The sequence below is a fragment of the Rattus rattus genome, chromosome 17, assembly GCF_011064425.1.
Source record: "Rattus rattus isolate New Zealand chromosome 17, Rrattus_CSIRO_v1, whole genome shotgun sequence".
Classification (NCBI taxonomy): domain Eukaryota; kingdom Metazoa; phylum Chordata; class Mammalia; order Rodentia; family Muridae; genus Rattus; species Rattus rattus.
The window spans coordinates 45,352,587-45,369,709 of record NC_046170.1 but is presented as its reverse complement, the minus strand read 5'-3'; the positions used below and the strand labels follow the sequence as shown (position 1 = coordinate 45,369,709).

General features: G+C 47.8%; 1 protein-coding gene across 1 annotated transcript in view; it reads left to right on the top strand.

Moving 5' to 3' along the window:
* Pcnx2 (pecanex 2) overlaps nucleotides 1-17,123 on the top strand; it is a 150,676-nt gene that overhangs the window by 49,228 nt on the left and 84,325 nt on the right. The window contains exons 14-15 of the mRNA XM_032887445.1: nucleotides 5,596-5,706; nucleotides 6,296-6,387. Coding sequence (XP_032743336.1) covers nucleotides 5,596-5,706; nucleotides 6,296-6,387 — 203 coding nt within the window. The remainder of the gene's footprint in view (nucleotides 1-5,595; nucleotides 5,707-6,295; nucleotides 6,388-17,123) is intronic.

Sequence of the window (17,123 nt, the reverse complement as noted above, 5' to 3'; positions counted from 1 at the left end):
CTGTGTGCAAATCCAGGATTTCATCTCTATCACATCCATGAAAAACTAAGCAGTTTGAAGCCAAAGGCCTGGAGAACAAGTATTGGCAAACCTTCGAGTTCAAGGTGGAACAGAAGCATAACAGGAAGCGACCTCGGATTAGAGATTGGTGAGTGCCCTCCTGTGAGAGCGAGTGGCCACTCCTGCTGATGTGTCTTTCTTCATCACTGAAGTTCATTGAGTGACTGAAGAAAGGCATTAGGGCTTTCTCCTCAGTTTACGTCTCCTGCCCAAGGTCCTGCCAGCTGCCCTGATATTTAATTTAATAGGTTAATTGGTTTCCTTTGTCAAGTAGCAGGTTGGAGGCCATAGCTAAAAGTCACACGAGGAGCTGGTTATCAGAGGCAGCTCATGCAACAGGATGTGAGGAGATGTCTCTGCCCGAATGCTGCCTTTCCCTTGCTGTATCTCCACATTCCCCATGTGTGCATCTTGGATACATTTCCCCCCAGATCACCGTGTGGACCAGTGACTTTAGTTCCATCTCTTAAAGGGACTAGGATGTGTTGGCTAACTAGAGCCCCCATTAGCTTGACTTCTGTTCCTCTCTCCCTCGTGGGCTCTGCAGCGTTCTGCTGTGTCTAGAGTGCTCAGCCACATTCTTCCTGGTGGCTCATTTCCTCCATCTCATCATCTGGTCATCTGGCTACCCTTACCTCACGGCACCTGGCCTGTGTGACAATAATGTACCACCATCATGCTTGATTCACGTCTCCTTGGCCGGGCTGTCTTCTCACTGTGGACAAAGCAGACCCCTCACCACTCTGCTCTGCTCGTGCCTGGAGACTACAGGCACCAGATTAGCCTTGGCGGGGTGGAGGGACTGAGGAGTACTCCGGCTGTCAGGAGCCACTCCAGAAGTTAATGAGTAAACGAGGCTTTGGAGTGCTTTCCACTCATAAATCAGAGACAGCTCCCTTGACCCTCTGAGCTGGCTTCATTAAGAAGAACATTTTACGGATAATCGTAGAATGAGACTCGCAGGTGATGGGTGTGACAGCACAGGCACTTGGTCCCAGTGCTTGGCAGGTAGACACAAGAGGATCAGGAGTTCAAAGGTGCTGTTGGCAAAATAGAAAGTTGGAGGTCAGTCCGAGTTACTTGAGACCCTATCTTTAAAAGACAACAAGACAACCCCTCGGCCCCCAAAGAAAAACAGTAAAAGGCAGACAGAGGAGGAGGGAAAGGGAAGAAGGGAGGGGCCGGGGAAGGAAGAAAGACTTGAGAGAGGCAAAGGCTGACACATTTCATTACAAATTGTGTTTATGTTTGGGTTCTGCACACCCTCACTTCTTACTTTACTACTATGAGAAAGCCAGTGCCCCAAATTCCTGGTGTACCCCACTTTTCACAGCAGGAAAGCCAGAGACTTTATTAGGGCTCATAAAGGAAGGGGGCTGTGTTTGCCCCCGATGAAGCCCGAGGTGTTTGTTTAGCAGTAACCTGTGCCTCCAAATGCACCATTGGGCTTCATCCTTTTGGATTTTTCCCTTGATCATTTATTTTATTTCTATTTTATGCGCATTGGCTGTTTACCTACATGTACGTCTGAGAGGGTGTAAGATCTTGAAGTTACAGACAGTTGTGAACTGCCATGTGGTTGCCGGGGTTCGAACTCAGGACCTCTGGAAGAGCAGTCAGTGCTCTTAACTGCTGAGCCATCTCAGTCAATTCCTCCATTGTGTGGAAGAGATGGGGAATGTGGCTTTCTTAGCTCCCTCCTGAAATACGTTTCCCGCCCTAGAGCTTCCTAACACTTAGTGCCTGCACCTCAACAGCGACAGGTTAAAGGCGGTGACAAATAGCCCAGCAGGCTGACTAGATAGATAGACGATAGATAGATAGATAGATAGATAGATAGATAGATAGATAGATAGATAGATAGAAGATAGATAGAAGATAGATGGATGGATGGATGGATAGATAGATAGATAGATAGATAGATAGATAGATAGATAGATAGAAGATAGATAGAAGATAGATGGATGGATAGATAGATAGATAGATAGATAGATAGATAGATAGATAGAAGAAGATGGATGGATGGATGGATGGACAGACAGACAGACAGATAGATCGATCTGTGGCTCACATAAAAGAAAAACCAGAAAAATAGCAAGTAAGGAGAGAAGGTATTCAACGCTTTGATCCTCACAGAGCATCATGGGACTGAAGCTGTAAGGATAAACCAGAAGAGGAGGGAGCAGAGGAGGCAGTGTAGAGGGGTTTCTGACTTTATAAGAGAGACAAGGGCAACTCAAGGTCACTGCCTTGTGGAGCCTCTTCACCAGGAGACTTAGAGGTGTCACTGTCTTCTCTGTCACGCCCAGGGATCAGCTAGAAGGGGAGCAAGGGCTGTAAAGTTGGCAGAAAAGAAACAGTACACACTGGTTTCCTGGGCTACCTTCCTGTCAGAAACCTTCCTGGGCTGCGGTGACATCCTGTCAGAACTCGGTGTGGAAGGAAAACAGAAGCAGCGTATGGCTTCACAGCCCGGGAGCTGGAGTCCAAGATCACGGTGCCAGCTGGGTTTCTTCCCTCTGGGACAGCAGAGAGTCTCTCCCTCTGCCGTCCCTGTCTGGTCCAGACTTTTCATTTTCATTGTTATTGTTAGGTCTTTGAAATTTTAATGTGTGTGTGTGTGTGTGTGTGTGTGTTATTTTTGTATGTGTATAGTGTGTATATGTGTGTATGTGATGTATGTTGTGTGTGTATGCTCATGTGTTTGTATATGGTGTGTGTGGTGTTCGTGTGTATGTGTATGGTGTGTGTGTATGTATAGTATGTTTGGTGTGTATGTGTGTGTTTGTGTGTGCACCTGACCATGCCATAGCATATGTTTTTCAGAGATTAACTATTGGAAGTTAGTTTTCTCCTACCACGAATTCAAACTCAGGTGATCAGTTTTATGCATCAAGGTAGAGATAGGAGCAGCAGGACAATAGATCGATGATAGATCAATGATATACATAGGTATATAAGTATATGGTAGATTCATAGATACATAGCTGATAGATTGATAGACGATACTTAGATGACATATTAATTAGGTATATAAATAGATGATAAATAGATTGAGAGATGATAGATACATAGATATATAGATGATAGATACATAGCTTGTTTATACCGGTTTATTTGATGTTGGATGTAAATGCATACACTTTATTCAGGATGAACCAGGGATTATATATCTTTTGTGGGAAGGAATACCCAGGAAGTGAAGCTCATTGGCTGAAGGCGAGAGGCTGTCTAGATACCTTGTTAGCATAAGAAGAACTCCAGGTGTTACTTTACATGACTGACTGCCCATGGTCCTCTCGGTGGCCATGTTAAGTGTTAAGTGTTCCAGAGCAGCAGGTACACAAAGAGGTAGGGAGTGGCTCCACCCCCACCCTCTCAGGTCTCTAAGGTTGCCTGGGTCTGTGCCCACTCATTCTTGCCAATTCCTATGTCTATTTGGTAGCATAGTCCCTCAAGCCCTACAAATACATACATAGATGCACAATTTAATAGAGATGGATGGATGGATGGATGGATGGATAATAGATGGATGGATAATAAATGGATGGATGGATGGATGGATGGATGGATAGATGGATAGATGGATGGTTGGATGGATGGATGGATGGATAGATATAGATGGATAGATGGATAGATGAATGGATGGATGGATGGATGGGTGGATGAATGGATAATGGATGGATGGATAATAGATGGATGGATAGATGGATAGATGAATGGATAATAGATGGATGGACAGATAATGGATGGATAGATGGATGGATGGACAGATAATGGATGGATGGATGGATGGATGGATGGATGGATGGATGGATGGACAAATGCCCAGTGAGGATGGACCCTCAATATCTAGTCAATATCTAGCCTCAAATACCTAGTCTAGGACTCCACACCTCACCCAAGTCCCCAACCCTCTGCTGTTTTTATTTTGAGATCATAGGCTTTCAGTGATTTCTACTACCTGGCCTCAAACTCATCCCACAGTTCAAATTGCCTTGGGCCTTGTAGTCCTCCTGTCTTGGTTGGCTAAATAGGTGTGAATACAGGTCACACCTCTAATCCCGGCCAGGAATAACATTCTTCGTGAGTTTTCACTTGGGCTGAGCTGTGAGCATTCAGTGTATCTCCCTGTCTTCCCTCCTTGGTGAGAATCTTCTTGGCCCACATTTTCAGGAGACAGGAAAATGGCCACTACAGTTGGCACTCTCTTCCTGGGCTTGGGAGGCTGCTGGCCCTGGGGCTGGGTTTCTATTACTGCCTCTCTGGTTAACTTCAGCAAGAGCCTGTGCCTGAGCCCGGCTCTGTGATTACTCTGTGGATGGGGAAATCCAGTCTCAGAAGAGGCAGGGCACACCTGAGCTGGGGCCTGCCTCATGAGACTCCAGAAAGCACAGCTGGCTCGAACTCCACCAACCAGGCTTGGTCCTAGGTTAATGAGAGGCCCAGTGTCAACGAACAAGGCAAGGATTTTACCTAAGGCCAACCTCCGGCCTCCCCATGTATACATACACATACACCCTACACATATGTGCACCCCACCCCAACACAGACACGCACACATGCATACACGGTGTGGTCAGCCTAGGTTCTAGAACTAATCTCATGGAACTGCTTTCACAACAAAACCTCTGGGACAACTTCTACCCATCTGTGTTCACGGGCCATAGTGACCCCTACCTGGCTCATTCCTTCGGAGGGAAGTTGTGGTTTAAATCAACAGCTGTGTGAGTCCCCTTTCTGCCCAAAAGATGGAGCAAGAATCAGGTCCTCAGGAGCTACCTCCATTGTTCTTTTTGGTTTGACTTTGTTTTAACCGTGTACGTTGGTGAGGACTCCAGGCAGTCAAGCTGCAGTAAAGCGAGGGAAACTGTTATGGGTTTCAGATGTTGTCTGACGGCATTCGTGGAGTTGGGGTTGGTGGAAGCTAGGAATCTGCTAAGAATGTATTTTAAAGGTTTGGTTTGATAAAAAGACATTGGGTGCGCAATGAATCAGTCTTGGTGGGGGGTTAAAGCTAGATCAGGGCAGTGTGGTCCTGGCTCTACAACATCCCATGTCTCCATGGTCAGAGAACCCTAGTTTTGGTTTTGTGGATCTTTAACACACGTGTGACGTGTGACTTTCCTTTTTTTTTTTTTTTTTCCTTTGCAAAATTCAATTTACACTCTTGTTTGCACACTTTTCTGGAATCTTTTTTTCTAATTCCTCTCCTCATCTCCCCAGGTCTGATTCTGTTCTGAGCTGCAGGCTGTGCACCTCTCTCCCTCCGTCCCTCCCTCCCTCCCTCCCTCCCTCCCTCCGCCCCTCCCTCCCCACCCATCAGCTCTTCCTCAGGCCCTGAGCCTTCTGTGCAATCAGCCCTGAATAATGCACTCGCTCTTTTTTTCTCAGCTCCGGGAGAGGAGCCCCGTTGACTCAGTTTCCCCGGATGGAATAGAAAATCTGAAATAGAAGAAGGCAGTGTTGTAGCCACAATGTGGCCATGATTGTCCCGTCCTTCGCTCATCGCTGCTTCCCTCTGTCCCTTTCCAGTATTTTTGTGTTGCTTCCCTGCGATCTCCCTCCTCGGGCTCTTCCCACAGATCAACACCTTCGTCACGTACCTCCTTGAACAGATCGACATGCTGCTCTTCGGGGGTTCCGGTGAGTCTCCTCACCGGCTTCTCCCGGGAAGGGCTTCAAGTTTGGACAAAGTCTGATGGTCTGGGGATGGAGGGTAGGGTCCACCTGGAAGGTTTGCTTTGCCTTGAGGTCCAAACCCGCTTTAGCTTGGATTTCCTGTGGAGTCTGTTTTACAGAGTCGGAAGCGGCCCTCTCAGTAAAGGAGTAAGCAAAGACACAAGGAAGGGGAGAGTTTCCCTTGATATGGAGTGAGTGAGACCCTTCAAATGATTCTTTAGAAGAGTGTGTGTGTGTGTGCGCAATGCGTGTGTGTGTGTGTGTGTGTGTGTGTGTGTGTGTGTGTGTGTGTGTGTGTGATGTTATGGATATGTGTTGTGGAAGTATTATGAGCTTTGAAAATCTTCCCCCTAAAACACAAGACCCCAGTGTCCCCTGAGTGTGGCCCACAGAATAGTCGGTTATAATCTTTCCTACACTGGGTGGCCTGTGTCTTTGGATGGGTCCCATAGATGGGCAACTCATACCGAAAGCCACGGCCCTCTCCCTGCTTACACCTCTGCCGGTTTAGAGAAGGGCTCGCCCAGTAAGCCGTATGGTGTTTGCTTTCCAGCCGTTTCCGGGATCACGTCGGCTGTGTACAGCGTGGGCCGGAGTGTCCTGGCAGCAGCCCTGCTTCACATCTTCTGCTTCAGTGCTGTGAAAGTAAGTGTGCACACACCGTGCAGGGACCATGGCTGGTGTCGACCAACACGCCGTTCTAATCACTTCTTTCTCAACTGTAAACGAAGTGGGATATAAGCGGCTTGGGTGGAGTGACAGGGCCTGGCAGAATCTGGAGATTCGTCCTCGAAGTCAGTGCCTGGCTTGTCCTGTGGTGTAAGCCTCACCTGCCTAGTCCTCTATGATGTCCCTGAATTAGCCAGGGACACCAGAAGGACTTCTGCTGGCCCTGTGAGTCAATGCCACTCTAGGGTTCATCTTCTGTCTTAAGTAGCACCCCAAGTAGGGTGCACCTGCATGAAGCTGTGTGAGCCAGGGAGTGGGATGGAATGGTGCAGCCACACCAGTCCAGAATCTAGGCTATACGTGGACATCAGAGTGCCTCCGGCTGATAAAAAAGCAAAGCCTGGGGTGTGCTCAAGGAACCAGAGAAGACGAGAAACTAGTTCAGATGCCGGAAGCCCAGAAGGCTATGTCAGAAGTGTAGTGGTTGCACACACATGGCCCAGTCGTGCACGTGCACACAGTGCGGCTGTATAACTGTTGCACACTTATGCCCTAATCATACATGCACATATAGTATAGCTGTGTAAGTGTTGCACAATTATGTCCTAATAATACATGCACACAGTGTAGCTGTATAAGTGTTGCACACTTATTCCTATTATGCATGTGTACACAGTGTGGCTGTATAACTGTTGCACACTTAGGTCTTTATCATGCACATGCACATAGTGTGGCTATGTAACTATGGCACACATATGGCCTAGTCATGCATGCACACACAGTGTGGCTGTAGGTCAGTTGGTGTTTCTGTAAGGCTCTGAGTAATTTTGTATTTCTGCTGGGAGAGTAGGGCACAGGAAGAAGCAGTCTAGAGCCTTCTCAATGAGAGGGGGTCAGTAAACATCGTCCCAATGGAACAAAGTCAAGAACAGAAACACTGGCTTGTTTGGGAACAGGAGGAAATGGGGGAAGGAGAAACTGCCTTGAGTTGTTGCCCGCAGGAGCAGAAACAGGAGCCGGGGACCATGTAGGAAGTCCCTCTGTAAATTCACTGCCTTCTCTGGGTCGGAACCAAATGCTTCCTGCCTCTGAGGTTTCCAGTGCTCACGCAGGCTTCTGATGGACGGACAGAGGTACTCAGGGAGGTCTGTTTCACCTGAGGAAGAACTGGCTCCTGTTGCACAGTACAGAATGAGTGACAAATAGTAACAGAATATCAATGGCCCTGGTTACCATTTTAAATACTTAAAAAAACAAAACAAAACAAAAACTCATACAGTGCTCTCTTCTCATCTGTGAGCACTGACTTCAAATGGTCCCATGTCGACTCTCTGCTTTAAGATGTGGCGCCTATTAAATGCTGTGAACTGACTGAACGTGGTTATCGGATTCACAGGGTGGTGGTGGGGTCCTGGGAGGAGAGGAAAACGCACCCACCTTCCACAAACACTGACTGTATTGATCCGGGTTTTCTGGAGGAACTGACTGTTAGGCTGAATCTCTCTCTGTGTCGTCTCATTCATGTGCACATGCACGCACGCACGCACACACACAGACACACATATACATATACATATATACATACATGCACACACACACACACACTTGGGATTTATTAGAATGCCTTACAGGCTGACGCTGTGGTCCCACTAGTCCAACAATGGCTGTCTACTAATGGAAGGTCCAAACTCTGGCTGATTTTTAGTCCATGAGGATGATGTCTCCGCTGGTCTTCAGTATACTCTGGTATCCTAGAGAAGTAAGCTCTCATGCCAGTGAAGGGACGGACTGGCCAGTGAGAGCGAGGGCAAGCAGGCAGTGAGAGCAAGCTTCCCCCTCTGCGTCCTTCATCTCGGCTGCCCGCAGAAGGTGGGGCCCAGGTTAAAGGTGCGTCTTACCATCTCAAATATCCAGACTAAAAGTCGCTCTTCCCGCTTCAAGTGATTTAATTAAGAAAACAAAAAAGCAAAAAACAAAAAACAAAACAAAACCTTGTGTGTACCCAGACACTTGGGTTTTAATTCTTCCCAGCTGCTGTCAAAGTTGATAACCAGGAATAGTCCTCGCACTTCCCACCCTAGAGCTCGGGTGGTGTGGTTTCCTTCTGGCACTTTCTCTACACCAGGGTGCCTGCTCTGTGCTGCTGACACAGATAGTCCACCTCCCTTCCTCAGAGTGAAGGATGAATGGGTCCTCACGAGCTGGGGCTGCCTGTCAGCTGCCTGACTGGCCGTGTCTCTCTACAGGGTCTCACTGTGAGCTTTGTTACCTTGATTTATTGTTGTTGTCATTGCCCTTGGAGACCGCCCAGCCCAGCTGCAAGAAGCCTGGGAAATTCCCACCTCAGGGACCACCGTGCATCTGATGCCTGGTCCTCGACAATGGGAAGGGAAAAGAATTTCAGGGCATGTCAGAGTGATGTGAAGTTACCCAGTTTATTAAGCAGAGACAAGACAGTACGCACGGGGATGGGGGTGTGGGTGAGGGATGTGGGTGGGGGTGGGGGTTTAAAAGGAGAATGACATAGAAAAACTATAGTACTCCTAAGACATAAATGTGGGCTTCTTAAGAGAGATACCCCAGGGGCCTCAGCCAAGGCTAATGTGATTGCAGTCTTGTGAAGTTACCTCTCCCAAAGGACGCAATTTATAACCAGGTGCAAAGAGTGAGCAAAGTTTACAAAGGAAATGAAGTTTCAATTTGTCTTTTGTTGTTATGAGCTGGTTTCTTTGTTTCTCAAAGCTCTTCCTTTTGTGAATGGTATGTAGAGTCTTATTTGAGTTTATGAGAGCTGACCCGGGTTAAAGTCAGGCTCTTGAACGCTCTGGGCCTGGGTCAGCTGGGCTCATGGGATATTTTTAGCCTTCGTGTTTTAGATGTCTTTTGTAAGAAGAGCATTGCCTCTGTGGGCAATGTCTGTTTTATCTGTTGTGTGAAGCTTTGTGACTCCTGGCCAGCAGGAACTAAAAAGCAAAGCCCAGGGTGGGGTGTCTCTCTCTTAGGTTTCCCCTCAATTTCCTTGCCTTTTGATCGGGTCTCGTTATGGGGGCGGAGTGAGTTGATTTTGCCCCCTGGAATATTAATTAGGGAAAGAAAATCTGACTCCTCTTTCAATCTTGTATTCTCTTTGGCTGTTCTGAGACGGTTACAAATGACATAAAACAGACCCCCTCTATGACTTACATATTTGACAGTGACACACGGAAGCCACCAGAATATTTGCTCCCTGGAGAAATGGCTCAGCAGTTAATTAGCTAGGATTTCTATTTGTCTAGGTAAACCTAGATTGCTGGGTTGTTTTTTTTTTCTTTTTTATTATCTGTTACTGAAGAAATTCTGCTTTATTGCTGGTGAGAGGACCCAGAGGCTGAAACACATTGTTATAATTTAATGCTTCCCAAGAGTCATTAACAATGGCTTGCAGAAGGCTTTCTCTCCCTCCTGCTCCCACTCCCTAGCACCCCCCAGGTGTAGCCTGCACTTCAGCATTTCCCATATTCGGGATTTAAAGTCTAATTGTAGATCTATAATAGACCCATAGTTCTAGAATATGCTTTGGGAGCTGGGGGGAGCGCTGGTGTGAACCTTACCTGTTCTCCCGGCAACCCCTCAGTAGATTCCAAGGTCTCTACTGACTTCAGCTGTCCTCCCTGCCCCTGCGAAGTGAAAATTATCTCGCTCGTCAGAAGGACAATTCACAGTCAGATTAAGACACCTGCCCATCCATGGAACTTGAGTTTCTAGCAGGATTTCCCTGGTGTCTGCTCATTGCCCTTCATCCCTAACAGGCGGGGATGATTCCAGCATCCATTGCTCTATACCAAAAGTGAAGTCAAAGCCCAGGATGCTGTGGCGAATTGCCCAGGGGTTCATACATAATTCACAGGTTTTTTTCTCCCACTTACAATGAATTAGTGAAACCCACCTCATGAGGATATCCGTGCTGTTGGACCTAGGGACTCACAGCCTGAGCCTTAACTGTTCAGGGCCAGCTACCCATCCTCAAAAAATCCAATTAAATCATCAATGTGAGTTTGTTAAAAGAGGAACAAAGGAGCCCAGTGATCCCCAAGTCTACCTTTGGGGGTCTCCTGGCATGAGTTATGCATAACTAAGCAGTCCAGCCTGGGTGTGGTCCTGCGCACCCTGTCTCCACTCCAAGCCTCTCCGGTAAGGCTGTCTGACACGTTATAAATTGTTTTCAGGAGGCAAGGTTTTCCTCTGATCATTACATCTTCTCCAGGCAGGAGATCCCTGGGGAAATTCTAATCTCTTGCAGTCCACCCTTCCCATAGCCTGACAGCCAAAGAGGGACCACGTATGTTTCTCTAGGCTGTATTCACTACTTCCAAGCAGGCATTATTGGGCTTGGCGCTTTCTGATTGGCTAGGCTAGCCAGCCAGTGAACTCCAGGGATCTACCTGTCTCTGCCTCCTCAGTGCTGGGATTATAGGCATTCAAGGAAACACTGGGCTTTTACACATGCTCTAGGGAATCAAACTCAGACAAGCGCTTACTGACGGAGCTGAGCTCCCTTCCCAGAGTATTTCCTAATACTCGCTGGTTGTAATTACCCTACTCTCTTTGCCAATGTCACCACAACATCAACTACGCATGCTCACGTTGGCTACGCTCAGCAACTCCCGCCCGTGTCCATTCGCTATTGCTGAGTAACAAGCTACACCCCAGAATCCGTGCACTTGTGCACTGCTCCACAGTTTCACAGCTTGGGTTCTCTTCTTGATGTCTCAGCGGGCTGAATTCATTGTGACTGAACCTCTGGTCTCAGCAGAGGCTTGAGGTCTTCCCTGTATGCCAGTAGAAATCAGTTTCATGTAGCTACAGGATGATAGTCCCTCTTTTTTGGCTGCCTGGGCTATGGGACACATTGTAGCTTTGAGGACACCATTAGGTACTGGCCACATGGCTTTCCTGAGCTATTGAGTGGGCACTGGGTTCCTCAAAGCACACTTCCAGGCTTCCACTGTATCTCTTTCCTCTTTAGACTCCCACAGCCTTTTTAAAAGGCTCCTCTAAAGAGGCCAGACCCACCCAGGACAAACCTTTCAAACTACACATTCGTTTAAATCAGTTACTCAGTTGGAGACCCTCCTTTGAAATCTTCCTTCTCTCTCCCTGCTGCCCACACTCAGAGAAAGCTGCACTGATTCTGCAGACCAGACAACCTTCAAACCTCAGGGACCTCCTGTCTGAATGTGTGAGTGTGCAAGAAAGTGCACGTGAGAGTGAGTGTATGCATAAGTGAAAGTGTGAATGTGTGGGTATGTGGGTGAGTGTGTAAGTATGTGTGAAGGTGAATGTGAGGATGTGTGAGAGTGTGTGTGTGTGATCGTGTGTATGAATATGTGTAAGGGAGTGTAAGTGTGTGGCCGTGTGGATGAGTGTGTATGTATGGAGTGAAAGTGTGTGATTGTGTATATGAGTATGTGTAAGAGAGTCTGTGTAAGTGTGTTGAGTGTGTGGATGAGTGTGTAACTATGTGTGAGAGTATGTGGGGGTATGTGAGTGAGTACACAAGTATGCGTGAGATTGTGTGGGTGGGCATGTGCATGAGTGTGAAAGTGTGTGTGTACGAATGTGTGTGATTATGTATGTTAGTATGTAAAAGAGTTTGTGTGAATGTGGAGGGGGCAAGTGTGTGAGTGTGAGAGTGTATAAGTATGTGTGTGAGTGTGCGTATGTATTAGAGTATCCGTGGGTGTATATGTGTGTGAGTGTATGTGAGACTGTGTGTGAGAGAGTGTGTGAGTGTGTATGTGTGTGTGAGAGAGAGAGTGTGTGCATGAGTGTATGGGTGTGTGAGTGAGTGTGTGTGAGAGTGTGTGCATGAGTGTATGGGTGTGTGAGAGTGTGTGCATGAGTGTATGGGTGTGTGAGAGTGTGTGCATGAGTGTATGGGTGTGTGAGTGTGTGTGAGAGTGTGTGCATGAGTGTATGGGTGTGTGAGTGAGTGTGTGTGGGTCTGTGCATAGGCAATGATATATTTATACATCTAGGAAGGCTTAAATACTTGAGATACATCACCCACCTTACTATGCAACCATCTTGTTTTTCTTAAATATCTACGCCTAAAAGTGAAATATCACTTGGAGTCATAAACAGATGGTATTTTCCACCAAACGAACGCACTGTGAAGTAAGTACCTCCTCCTCGGGCTCAGTGATGGATGGATGTCTTGCCACATTTGTTAACACACCCATTGCTTTGTCTACCGTCTACTTGAGTGTCTGACATGCTTTGAACACAGTGGGAGGCATTGGCAGCCCCACCAGGAATCAGGAGCTGCCCTGGGAAACGTGGTGAGACCTGGGACCCAACCACGTCTCCGAAGTCTCACTGCATTGGCTTTAGAGGAGCTTCAGAAAGGAAAAGAAAAAAAAAAAGTCAAGAAAAGGACTTACGTCAGGAACCATGAAGTTATGGATCTCAGAAACACCCGTTTGATGGGATATGAGAAACTTATTTCTTCAAACAGAGCACATTTAAATCTGCTCTGAAAAGCCCAGCGGTGAGACTTGGACCAGTTTGTATTCCGTTCATTCGCAGGCTCTTAGCTAGCCTGCCTATAAATTCCGTCTTAAGAGCTGCCCTGAGGTTCTCAGGAGACAATGCTGAAACCACCCCTCTTTAGAGTGCTTTTGTGCAAGCTGAAATGCCCACACGCTCTCATCTAAGCCACCCCCCCCCCCACCGGCACACGTGAAGCGGCAGGACTGTCAGGCTATTAGACGGTTTTATTCCTGCCTCATAAAAATATTTCAAAACCTGGGGGAGCTTTATGAAACCAGCTCTCATCAATCCATACCCTCTCCAATTTAGGGGCCCACGAGACACATCACAAGGCAATTACGGGTGTTCGTTTTGAAGCAAACAATTCTGTGGCGGATGCTTCATTATCCGTGAGTGATAGATGGGCTAAAACCTAATGTCTTGGGGGTGGAGAGAAGGCTTAGCAGTCAAAAACACCTGCTGCTCATCCAGGGGACCCTAATTCCACTTCCAGTTCCCACATAGGATGTCTCCCTACATGTAGTCTCCACGTCTTCTTCTGACCTTTGCAGCACTGGACATACCTAGTACACACACACACACACACACACACACACACACACACACACACACACACAGACACACAGACACACACACACAGACACACACACAGACACACACAGACACACACACAGACACACACAGACATACCAGACACACATACATACACACAGACACACACAGATACACACAGACACACATATATATACACACACACACACACACACACACACACACACACACACACACACACACACACACACACACACATACACACACACAGACACACACACACACACACACACACACACACACACACACACATACACACACAGACACAAACACACACAAAACACAAACACACACATAAACACACACACACACAAACACATACACACACACAGACACACACACACACACACACACACACACACACACACACACACACACACACACACACAAATAAGAACAGATCTTTAAAGAATCCTGACCTCTCTCTGAAACTGGCATGGATTTTTGAGCCTGTATTTCTTCCTTCCTTTCTTAATTTTTTTAAAGACAGCATCTCATGCCGTATTCTAGGCTGGCCCCAAATTCATGACAATGCTCCTGCCTCCACTGAGCTAGGACTTTAGTGAGAGACACCACCCCGGCTTGTATAAATAAGGACAAGACTGTTTCACAATGGTCGAGTATAAAAGTGTATTTAGCACCTCCCCCATCTCCTGGAGATGTCAGCAAGCCCATCCCACCCCACCGCACCCCCAGCCAGTCTCCGTTTCTCCTTGTAGGAACGGGGCATGTGTGGCATCAGGGCTCACCAGCAAATGCCTTGCACGGAGCCCAGGGGTGGGCGACTTCAAAATCCTTCTTGGGCCACTTGATTTCCTTTTTGGAAAAATGTCAACAACTCCCTCTTTGTCTCCCTCTGGTCTTCTTCTAAAATCACATCTCTGCTAGGACACATGTGGCTCCTCGGAGCCTATGTGACTCCCTCCATGCTCTGTGGTTGCAGACCCCTCCCCCACCCCAAGCCTCGGCACCATCCTCCTTCAGTGAAGAGTGGGGCTGTGTTCATGTTTGCCATGCAATGCGCTTTGCACGCCTTGAAGGTGCTGCGGACCCAGAGCAGCGCGCTGGATGCTGTGCACACTCATGATAGCCTTCTTACCACGCGAGAGTACCTTACGCTCTTCCCCCATCCTTATATGATAAGCACCCGGAAGGGCTAACGCCGGCTCAGCTCGGAGACCCCTTATGACTCTAGAATGATCTTGCTTGAAGCTGGCAGAGCTAGGAGAATGCTGGCTCTCTGCACATGAAGGGACAATTCCTGTTGGTGGCCAAGCAGCTCCCTGTCCTTGCTCTCTTGGGAATTAGTGTGCACATGTGTGTCTACGTGTGCGTGCATGCCACTCAGCAGGTTAAACATGTGTGGAGAGAAGAGTGCTCCAGGAGCAAGCCCCAAGAGACCTGCCCTGCCCTATGTGCAGGAACTGGGAACCTGGGCTTTTCCTAGGGAATTGAGCAATGTCTCAGAGTGGCCTTGAGACACTCAAGCCCACATCTGGAGTGAGGCGGCCTAGATACTGCCCAAAGGGCTGATTAAAGGTCGTGTGGAGCCGATCATACATATCCAGTGTGAATCAGCTAAAGGTGGCTGCCACCGAATATCGGGAACTCAGAGCCGGCTGCGACATAATCCGACAGATAAGCATTTCTGGCAAAACGCCACATTCGTGTGACCTTGTGTAAACATAACCTTGAGGTCAGAGGCGAGTGTCTTCACCAGCCTGTCTGTATGTCTGTGTTCCCATGTGCACGCAGTCTGAATGGCAGCCTCAGCCTTGAGTGGAGAAAGGACGTCTCACCTGTCCACACTTCCTCGCGGCTTCCTCAACTTCCCAACCTCCATGATCCTCTTCCTTTCATTCCTGCAGAACTCCGTTGTATTGGTACACCATTCTAGATCAGTTTGCTAGCAGTCTCTTTATACATACATACATACATACATACATACATACATACATACACACACATATTTTTACACATTTCTCCAAATTCCCTTATCCATTCCTCCATTAATAGAAAACCAAACTGACTCCACTTCCAATTCCTTGCCCTGGTGAGCAAGGCAGCCATAGACGTGGAAGACAGCATCTCCGTGGGACGGTATGCAGTTTCCGTGGTTATATGCACAGGAGTAAAACAGTGGGGATCCTCACACGGAGGGTCTTTGCTCCTGTAGCCACCCGTCATTCATTCTGTGTCACATCGCCCTGCCAGCTATGGTCTCTGCTTCAAGAACAGACTTCTCATAGTGCAGGGGCCACCGCTGACAGTGACCCAAGAGAGTCCCCTGTCAGGCCTGTTGGTGCAGACTGTGTTAGAAAAACAGCAGCCCCTCCTAGCAAGGTCACATCTGATGGCTTTCCCTCCCGTCCTGCCCCCTTCCCTGTTTGTCCAGTGCTGTAGGTAGAGGAGCAAGACATTTGTACAAACTGTAATTCTTCCTTTTATTTCCCCATGAGAAGGCTGGCACGATCCCCGCTGCCCAAGCTGACTTTCTCAAAGGCGTGGTATTCCTTTCCTATAGTTTGGATGAATCTAGTAATGGTCAGCGTCTACTGTGTGTTCCACATAAGCTCTTGACTAGTGTTTTATCCACAGTTCTTCAGATATGATCTAAGACCCCACAGTGAGACTTCTTAGATAAGGTCACCCAGGTTTCTCACTTGGGCCTTCCTGGGAGTAACCAGCAGAGGAGGATTTGCTTTGGTTGGTTGTCATTGTTGTTTAACAGACAAAATCGGAGTCCAGGCTTCCAACCACCCTCTGCACCACTAAAGGACAGCCGTCTCTGTACTTACATATACCTAGGTCAGACTATCTGTCCTGCTGTCACTTCTGTTGCTGTGACAAAATACACTGACCAAAAAGCTGCTTAGAGAATAAAGGGTTTATCTGGTCGACAAGCCAGAGCAAGGTCCATTATTGTGCGGAAGTCAAGGCAGGAACTTAAAGTGTCACAGCCACAGTCGGGAGCAGAGAGAATAAACATCCAGGTCTCTGCAGCAGCGTCACTCAGCTGCCTTCCTCACTCTCACGTCATCCAGGGCCACCAGCCTAGGGAATGGTGCTACCCAACGTGGGATGGGTCTCCTTACACCAATTAAGATAATTTCCTAAAGACGTGTTCCCAGGCAAGTCTAGTGTAGATAATTCATTAGTACCAGTACGAGACTCTTCCCAGGTTCTAGGTTCTGTCAGGTTGACGACTGACGCTAACCAGCAGCACCACTCCTTCCACCCTCTTCTCCGGTCTGAGTCCTAAGGTGTGTGGGGGAGGGGGAGTCAGCTGCTTAACTCACTGCGCCGGTCCTGTACGTGGTTATTAAATGATTTTGTGGCAGGGCCTTGAAAAAGGTGTTGGGAGTAGCTGGAGCGAGACGGGACACCTGTTGTTGCTGAGCCTGGCCGAGGGTAAAGCAGACGCTAGTCAAAATAGCTATATACGGGGATAAACGGCCACGCATCATTTAATGATGTGCCCTTCTGAGGTACGCAGCGTCTGAGGTCGCCGTCAGACATGGCCTCTTGGTGAGATCTAGAAACATAGTGTAAACAAGACACACAAGGCA